This window comes from Cicer arietinum, chromosome 4 (genome assembly GCF_000331145.2).
Source record: "Cicer arietinum cultivar CDC Frontier isolate Library 1 chromosome 4, Cicar.CDCFrontier_v2.0, whole genome shotgun sequence".
Lineage (NCBI taxonomy): Eukaryota > Viridiplantae > Streptophyta > Magnoliopsida > Fabales > Fabaceae > Cicer > Cicer arietinum.
In genome coordinates this window covers 8,020,150-8,030,077 of record NC_021163.2, presented here as the reverse complement: position 1 = coordinate 8,030,077, position 9,928 = coordinate 8,020,150, and the positions used below count along the sequence as shown (strand labels likewise).

The 9,928-nt window shown below is 29.2% G+C and overlaps 1 protein-coding gene across 2 annotated transcripts; it reads left to right on the top strand.

Annotated features, from left to right (window-relative positions):
• The first annotated feature begins 609 nt into the window (after positions 1-609).
• LOC101502743 (histidine-containing phosphotransfer protein 1-like) lies at positions 610-4,710 on the top strand. Of its 2 annotated transcripts, XM_004496000.4 has the most exons (6): positions 610-914; positions 1,069-1,199; positions 1,788-1,856; positions 2,019-2,090; positions 4,194-4,266; positions 4,383-4,710. In XM_004496000.4, exons 1-6 carry the CDS (start codon positions 861-863, stop codon positions 4,431-4,433), a joined length of 450 nt encoding a protein of 149 aa, XP_004496057.1. In that variant the 5' UTR covers positions 610-860; the 3' UTR covers positions 4,434-4,710. The 2 variants fall into 2 exon arrangements, with proteins under 2 accessions (XP_004496057.1, XP_073224218.1); XM_073368117.1 differs by lacking the exon at positions 2,019-2,090 and having other exon boundaries at positions 635-914; positions 4,383-4,662.
• Positions 4,711-9,928: the final 5,218 nt, after the last annotated feature.

Here is a 9,928-nt window from a genome sequence, read left to right as displayed (position 1 = left end):
TAAGATTGAAGTGTGGCATCATTTAATCACAGTGTCACATTATCAAAAAAAAATAGTATGAATTAAAAAAATTATAATAATAATTAATTTATAAGAACCAAAAAAATCAATTTTAAACTAATAACTAAAAATTTATTTTGAACAAAAATAGAGACCTACATAATTTAAACCTATACTTTTTAAAAGGATATTAACTAATTTCATGTAAACATGTTTATATATATACATTTATAACGGTTAATGTTTTATAGTTGTTTTCGGATATTTTATGGTATTTAATATATCAATTTAATTATTTATAAATGGCAATAACTGAAATTTATGATACATAATTGGACTAGGGTCAATGATGAGATGATAAATACTCATATTCAAGTCAAATTATTAAAATATTCGGTTTTAGTATTTTTGTTTTTTTTCTTTGTTGACTTCCCTGTTTGAGTAGTAATTTTCATTAATTTCTTTTTTTATTCAAATTAATTAAAAAAAAAAAAACAACGATGTATCAATTATTTTTTCTAAAGAACTTAACAACAAGATTCACACGTTAGGAGTAATAATGCATTATTTTACATAAGAGGTTTTGAGTTTTGACGAAAGGGTATAAGTAAGGTGAGAGACAACCAGAAGCAGTAAGTGTCCAAATTAAGAAGGAATCCCCATTTTCGGGAAACCAACGAAACAAAACAAGAAACGTTTTCATTTCAGAATTCAGACACACACACATACACTTTCTAATTTTCACTATTTAGTACTCGCCTCTCTTCCATTTCAATTTCAACTCAAAACCCTCCTCGCTAATTTTTTGTGGCTATTGAATTGAGATCTAGTAGTATCGAATTCAAAGAACAAAAATAAACATGGATCAGTTACAAAGAAAGCTACGTGACCACGAAGCTGCTATGTTTCGCCAGGTTCCTATTCTCTTCACTTCACTTTTCTGTTATTTTCTCCGGTCAACGCCAATAATTTATTCAAATATATTATTACCCTTTCTTTTGTATTCTTATATTTTGAGATGATTTTAATTATTTTTAATTATGAGATATTTTGATTGGCATGGAGCAGGATTATCTGGATGATCAGTTCAGTCAGCTTCAGAAACTGCAAGATGAAAGTAGTCCAGATTTTGTGATTGAGGTTATGACTATGTTCTTTGATGATTCTGAGAAATTACTCAACAACATGTCACGTGCTCTGTAAGTATTATTACTATTCTCTTTTAATATTATGGATTCAGAAATTTTTATTTTACTTTCTCAGAAAACTGTTTGGATGATATGACACATAAAACTCTTGAGGGAGAGAAAGGAAAGGGTTTTTCATCCTTCTGAGTATATGTTTGGTTTCTTTGTGAGATTGGTAAAATTACAGCGGAATTTTGTAATAGTGATGTAGCTTTTGCAAAATCAAGGTGACTCTGTGATTTTCCATTCTTGTTGCAAAACCAAACATGCATGTCATTTTTGGATGAAGCAAAATTGATTCTAAGGAATTGATTTTTCCATGTTCCGATATGCTCAAGTAGAATTGAGTCTGAAATTTATTGTCCAACTCACTTTACACACGTATTCACACTTACATCATTTCATGTTCAACTCTAACTTTAATCACTTCATGTTCAACTCACTTTTAATCAAAATCAATTCATTCAAAATAAACCATTATCACTGCAAAACCAAACATGCAGTTGCGATACCTAGGTTTATACCAAAAACTTTATGAGACTACTTTTAATTTGATTTTTATGGAAATCTTAAACTGGTTCTATTTGGCTGTTTGTGCAGAGAGCAAGTACCTGTGGATTTCAAACAAGTAGATGCTCATGCCCATCAACAGAAGGGAAGTAGTGCCAGGTATAAATGATGTATTTGTATTTGTATTTGTATTTGTATTTGTATTTGTATTTGTATTTGTAGTTGTATTTGATTATCTCTGTTGTGTATTGTTGCACTAACATGAAGAAATAGATTTTTTATTTATTATTATTGTTGTTTGTGACATTATTTGTTTAACAGTGTTGGTGCTGCTAGAGTTAAAAATGTTTGTGGCACCTTCAGAAATTTTTGTGAGGCTCAGAACCTGGAAGGGTGAGTTTTATCAAATTCTCTTGTTCCCGGAAACATATCATTTGTATCTCCTATCATTTGAATTATCTTGTTTCCGCATTTCTTGGATTACAAAATTTTACTTTGTTTGATTCATATGTCCCCAAGCTTTGTTGGCTGCCTAGTTAACAGAACTTTACATGTAATCTATAAAGCTTTAGCAATCTATCAGGGATCTAATTCAGAGAAAACATTTAAAATGCTATAAGTTCTCAAATCTAAATACAACTTAAATTAGCATGGTAGTATAGTATCTATAATACACTGTCTCTTCCACTAATTCTGACTTGGATACCTTCACACCTTTTCTTGAAGGCTACTGATTTTAGCTTTAATTTGTGTGGAGAAATTATAGTAGTAATATAAAAGAAAATTCTGAATTCCTCAAATAGTTTTTGTTTGAATACATAAATGTTTGATACACTTTTGCAAAATTCTTAATACATATAAATTGATGTGTAAGAAACAAAATTCTCTCATTTTGTGATAAAAAAGACAAAAATATACATTGTTTGGAGCCTCATAATTTCTTTAATCATTCTTTTTCAAATTAATTACTTCTAACTTCATTGAATTTTGCATTTCCTACATATGTAGATTTTGAAATGTATGAAAAGTTTGTGCCATTCAGGGAGGGTTATGTAGATTTTTCTAGATTATACTCCACTTTTATCGCGGTCTCTTTTTAATCTTTTCCTTCTGTGTATTTTCTTTACCTTTTCAAATGAAATTATGTAATTTTTCAGATTGATATCCAAGTCACCCTACCAATAAACCAAATGAAATACCACCTTAGTCTTCCAGATTTATTGAGAAAGTAGCGTTAGAGACAGAGAAAGAGATGAGGATGATCCGAAGTAGATGACTGAGAAAACATAGAGAAATAGAGCATCAAAGACTTTTCAGGAATTTTCTGATTTGTATTATATGAAAGATGAATGATTACAGAAGCTGACTGCGGTATTTCTAGAGGTCTAATCTACCGTCAGTTATTAAACTGATTCTATGAGGAGATACAACATTTTAGAAGCATACAACAAACGAGCTAAACAAATAGAATCTATTAGAACACATAAGATAGTAACATATGAGCAGACAGAAAATAGAAAAGAAGAATTTCCGTAGCTAAGTCCCTCCCTTTAATGCAAAGGTGGGTTAACTAAAGAAAAATAGTCAAACATTTGAGTTGGTGATAAAAACACAATAAGATAAGAGACTGTTGGCAGATAGCAACAAAATAGAAAAGGAAGAATTTCTGTAGCTAAGTCCCTCCCTTTAATGCAAAGGTGGGTTGGCTAAAGAAAAATAGTCTAACATTTGAGTTGGTGATATAATTTTTCATTACCGACTGTTAGGATCTCAGATTGTCTAGAGTCTACTGTATGGTCAAACTAGTCTTTATATGACTTGAACCATCCTCACCTCTTGAATTGATTTTTGAGGTCTGTTAGCTTTAAAGCTCAAATTTTGAGATGGCATCAAAGCCTATTCTATATCTGTTATTCGGTAACCTAGTTATCTACGCTTGACCAAATATATGACTAAAATAATCATTATAAAGCTTATTCAATGGTTTGAGTTAGGCGTAATGCACAAACTTTAAAATACAATGGATTGCTTCTGCTCGGCTTAGATAATCAAAACTTTGTTTGATATGATTGAAAGAAGTGTTTGTTTGTAATGATTATACTGCAAAGTCCATAAGACTGTAACTCTTGACTGATATGAAGCAGCTTCTTCGAAGCCGGCAGTTTACAAACTTTTGCTTTTGTTTCGATGAATGAGTAGTATTGATTACATGCTATGTATTTCCTGTAAAATCTTTTGTTTTCTTAGATAAACGTCAGAAATTAACTTGATTCTTTGAAGTGAATGTGAGCTGTTTTCATATGTGCTTATATTTTTAGGAGACATGCTAATGTTATTTTAGGAGATAATGCTGACAGCTTACTCTTTCCATTTGGCCTAAATTAATAGGATTAGAAAATGTTTATTACATGCTTCTTTCGTAACATTTCAAAAAACAATAAATTATTTGACCCTGTCTATTAATGTCACTAACAAAAAATGTTGGTTGCATTGCAGGTGTATTAGATGTTTACAACAATTACAACAGGAATACTCTCTACTGAAGACCAATCTTCAATACCTATTTAGGGTATGTACTTTTATGTTTTATTTTAGATGACATGCAATTTGGTTAAAGAGTTGTTTTTCACCTCCTGGTAGACGGCATGAATTTCCTATATTATTTCCCTGTATTCATTTTTGCAGCTGCAGCAAGAAATCAAGGCCGCCGGTGGTTCTATTCCCACCGTGGAGTGAGAGGTGACATGTTTGACAGCAGTTGAAATCGATAAAAAGAAAATGAAGCTTTTGATTTAGCAGCTGATTTTGTTCGTTTTGGTTTTTGCTGGACTACTCTCCTAAATTAGAGCAAGTTTGAATGTTGGGATAGTGCTGATGTGAATAAGCATTTCTTGCTTAGTTTGATACGTATTTATGATATATGATATGATTTTTACCCTATAAACTGGTGACTAATTTGAAGTTTCATGTTTACTCAAAATACAATAATATTTATTGTTGATTGTTGCTGTTATATGATTCAAAATCACACGATGTATTTGTGTTCTATATATATATATAGTTATGAAGCTGTGTAATTGTAAAAGATTTTTTGCTGTGTCAATATTTCCTGTCCTTTTTGTTTTTACAATAAAAATCTGATTCGTTTATGCAATCTCAATAAATATCAAAGTCTTCAAGAATACAAGAATTACTAGCTATTGGACTTTTCTCAATCCAAACCCTATTTGGATTCTGCAAATGAAAAGCATATTGGGCTAATGTGGAGTTCTTAGCTCACATAGTGCTCAAGATATAAATGTTTAGACCAAAAGAAGAAAAGAACTGTAAGAAATATGTTTGACTAAGTCAATATTTGAAAGAGTTGTATGCTATTCTTTATACCAAAATATGTTTTTTATTCATTTCTGGATGAATTAATTTCATAACGTTTTGTGAATAGTCAAAATTTGAGTGAACTGAAGGTATCTTAAGATATGCCGTTTTGTAATTTTCATTGTAAGCTGCCTTATTATGAAGGATAGTTTGAAAACCACGATGCTTTTTCATAGACCAAAAATAGTCTCCGCACTTCGAATAGAGAATTACCCCAAGGAACTTATGGAAAAAAAGATTCATTTGTTAATTAAGAATAATTTATGAAAGGCTAGAATTTTTTTTGATAATGAGGGATAAAATAAAAATATTATATGTTTAAAAATATATAAACAACAAAAATTATAAATGTAATGAAAATATATTAATATATATGTTTACTTAAAAATCACAAGTCTAGTGTAAATAGTTGATATATAATGTATGTGAGTATTGTAAATTTTGAAGTATTGAATTCGAATTCAAATCATAAAAGAAAAAGAGTAAACGTAAAATAAAAAAGTATGTAATATTCAAAGATATAAATATTTTAATTATTTTTTTAATAATATATTAATATTAATTATTTAGACCACAATATATGACCCAAATAAAAAAATAACGTATAATGATTAATCATTAAAGAGTTTAAGATTTTAAGTAAAACTCTACCACCAAAATATGGGTTGAGATTACCCAACCTCTGGACACCTAACAAATACAAACAAAAAATGGGATTGATCTATCATTAATGCAAATCAACCTGAAAACTTTTGACATTGTATTGGAGTCAAGATCAAGACAACATATTAATAAGATCTACAAGAATGATCAACACACTCTTATTGCTTAAAAATACTAAGGTTTCTTATGCACCAAATTCTCCAAGTATTGGCCAACCAGACCACAATCAAACAATCTCAAAGTCTTTTACTCTTATTGAATAAGCCACACAAAAATGAACATGAGAGCTAATTTGATTAGAGAACGTTGCATACAAATAAATGTTGTGACAATTCACAACACCACACCTATTGATACACATCTGAGCCTCTGTAAAATATTTTTCTCCATCTGAAATATTTTAACCATTAATTCACTACATATATTTAATCTAAAATAAAGTGACTATTGAGTCTATTTGTTTAAGATTTTTAAAGAATTATTTTGATTTTATTTTTTAAAAAATAATTTTATGAAAATTCACTTAAAAATAGTAGAAGTTGTGAAGAATTTAAATATTTATTATTAAAGATTTTAACACGATAAAAATCACATTTTATAAAAAAAAAATGTATCTTTTAAAAATAATTTTTGTGAAGAGTTTCTCAAAATAACTTTTTATTTTAAACATTTTTAAAATTTTATTATTTAAAAAAAAGTATCAAATAGATGAATACTTAAAATGATATTTTAAAATAAACTATTTAAACAAAATTTTCATTTGAAGCTTTATTTTTAATTTTTTTTTAAATTATTATAACAAAAAGATAAGATATAAAAATCATTTTAAAAAAATTCTTAAATAAATGGACCTATTAAAATCTTGTAATTTGATTTATAATTAAGATTAAAGACACAACAACAAAATTTGAGTTTCATTAGCTTTTTTTTTTTTCTTCCATATTCAACTAAATACATTTTCTATAGCATGAAAAAAAGGTTTGTTCGTAAGAGGATTGAAAATGTAGATGCAAAAAAAATACCATATGATCATAGCATAAAGCAGGACGAAAAAGACAGCACGAGGATAATACATTAATACGCATGCGGGATGAATTACAACTATAGATAAGTAGTGCTTTTTGTAAATAAAAAATAAAGAAAGAAAGAAAAGAAGATAAATAGTGCAATCACCACACCAACCTCAAAAAGCACCACCTCAAACTTCATAAATTGAAGATAATGTGCCAGAAAAACATATGTTTTTGGTGGTTGTGGTTGGTGTAATCTTCAAAACTTCTAATTAACGAGACAAGCGCTATATTCGATGAGGATGAGTATTTGCCCCCCACGATTTCTTTGATCATAATGTGATGTGGGGTGGTTAATTTTTTTAGTATTGTATACTTAAATAATGCTATTGAGATAGTGTCACTTAATATATGATTTGAAAAATTGTTTATATGCGAAAGTGATATACATACTCTACCTTACAAATTATTTTTATGTTAATCCGTCCCAAAATATAAATAAAATAATGAGACGTATTGAAGCCAATATTTTTAGAGTTGAGTTGAAAATAGAAACACACCAAATTCTGAGATGTAGCAGTGCGGTTGTTCGCTTTTGTAGGTGTTGGGACCAAATAAATTAATTCCCCAAGACACATCATTCTTTTACATTCATAAAAATAAAAATGCTTTTTATCTTTGTCTTTATGGCTTGGTTGGATTGAGTTAGAGGTAGAGACACATTTCTACTACCACATTAAATGTCTAGCCAGGTTGTCTAGTGTTCACCGTCACTCTAGTCTGTATCGGAGCCTACCTTTATGTTTGTTTGTTTGTCATTCTCACTCTCAATATGCCAATTTCCTCTATTTGTAATTAATCATAATTAAGTAATCAATCCATCAATTTCTTTTTTTATTATTGGCTTATAAGATAAACCAAATTGTTAATTAGTTCAAAACAAAATTAAAAGATATGTATATAGAAATAGAGGGATCATACGAGCTTAGAGAAGAAAATATGTATAATATGAAATTGTTAGAAGGAATTGTAAGAAAACTTGCCCTTAACGAAACCTCTTTTGTAGGAAATAATTTACTGTAGAGTAGTAGGCTAATTGCAATCAAGTAGGCTTAGTTGGAACTGTCTATTATTTTCCTTTTTTTTTTTTTTTTTTAAATATAGCTTGAATTTAATGTGACTTTTGACCCACGCAATAGCAAATAGGCTAAAATAGCTTTGGGAAAATAAGGGACCTTGATTGAATGCGGTCAATTAAATGATACAAGTCACATTAGCATGTATTTATAATTGTCTCATTTAAAAAAAATTACTGATTAAAATTTATATAAATTTTATCAAATTATATAATTTTATATTAAATTGATGGGACTCATATAAATTTTAATTAATTAAAGAGAGTGTGTTGATAAATATGTGTTATAGAATATATTGTTAACATTATTTTTTAATTATACAATAAAAACTAAATCTGCATTTGTTAGAACATTAATTAGATCTTAAAAGATTGAGAAAAATGAAATTGCAAAACAAAAACATGTTTAATAATGAATTTTGACTAATAATGTCTACATCTTTATATTAAATTAAATGAATTAGAATTTACAAAATACAAACATTTTAATGAACATTAGATTGAAATTTAATAATCACCAGTGTTACAATTACGTGAATATCAAATATAAGTGAATGCATTTAATCTAACTTTTTTAAAAAAAAAGTTGGAAGAAAATAAAAGAATAGAGGACAAGAACAATTTAGGAAAACGAAACAAACTTTCCCCAAGTACGTTCTGGAGCACATGATAGTTGATATGTTTTTGTTATGTGTTGACTTTACACACTGTATCCAAGAGAATAAAATGACACGGTAATTGGTGAAAGCTGAAAGCAAAAAATGTGTGTGAATTGTGAAAGAAGCTTTGAAGCATACATGACTTTGACCGAATATGAATTTGACTAGGCTTACTTCACCTTCAAACTACCTCCTTTCAATTTTATCCAAGAAAGACATATTTTCATATTAGTGTATGTTCCTTTTAAGATAAGTGAGACAAAACAAAAAGGTAAAAAGTGGTGATAAGTGTTAAGCCCACACTATATGTCAATTAAAGAAATATTTCAGGATTGGAGGTTAGGGTAGTAGTTAATCGAGTCTTTCATAAATGACATTTATACTATGTATCAAGGGCTTGAAGTCGAAGCAAGTATACATCACAATCAAAATCTCTTTTAATGGAACTCATGGATCAAGTGTCAAACTCATTATTGATTTGGCAACTTTTAATTGTGATCTTACTTACTACTTGTTATGATTTATTTTGCCATAATAATAGAAGGCTTTCCACATAACAAAAGTATTGTAAATTAATAATCTCAAATACCAATATGGTGAAATTAGAGAATCCCATTTCAGTCTAGCTCCTACTTTATGTCCTATTCGGTTATGAAGTATCATCTGCATTACATAGCTGTCACTCACTCAAAATTCATCATCTCCACATAAAATTAAACAACTCCACTTACCCTCTATCTCTTCCTAGTGTTTGTTTGTTAGGTACCAAGCTTTTTTGGCTCATTTCTCCCGGCAGTAACAAATTATATTTTACACTCATTAAATTATTTAGAAAATGTAGGTCTTTAAAATTAATAAAAACAAATTATTCGTCTCTTGTTTTGTCCTAATTTTCTCACAAGGTAAATATGACGTGTCACCAAGTAGGTGGCAGCCTGCGAGAGTGTTCTGGTTCTGGTTCTGGTTCGGGGGAGGTAAAAAAAAAGCAGGCGAGTCACGTGATGTGTAGAATGTAGACCCGAAGCAAAGTTAATGAGGTGTCGTTCCGAGGCTAAGGTAAGGATGCCAAATAGGCTCGGACAACCGTTTGATAGGAACGTTTCCCAAGATTGAAAAAAGAATAAAAAAAGAACTGTAGCCATTAAAAAATTAGGTTCGTTGGAAGCGAGCGTACTAAGTACAACACAACACAACACAGTAGTAAAAAGTAGTAGCAACATATGGTTGTTGTTGTGCTTTGCAATTCTCATTCATTACTAACATTTCATTCTATTTCTCTGCTTCTTCTTCTCTCACAAGCTAAAAATAAATAAATAAATAAATAAATAAAAAAAATTCAGCATTGCTTTCTCTTCAAGCTTAATCGCATGCTTCTTCCTTTATAATCTT

Coding starts and splice junctions, on each gene's coding strand:
- LOC101502743 (XM_004496000.4), top strand. CDS start 861: ATGGATCAGTTACAAAGAAAGCTACGTGACCACGAAGCTGCTATGTTT. Junction 1,857..2,018: donor CAGAAGGGAAGTAGTGCCAG/GTATAAATGATG, acceptor TTTGTTTAACAG/TGTTGGTGCTGCTAGAGTTA. Junction 4,267..4,382: donor ATCTTCAATACCTATTTAGG/GTATGTACTTTT, acceptor TCATTTTTGCAG/CTGCAGCAAGAAATCAAGGC.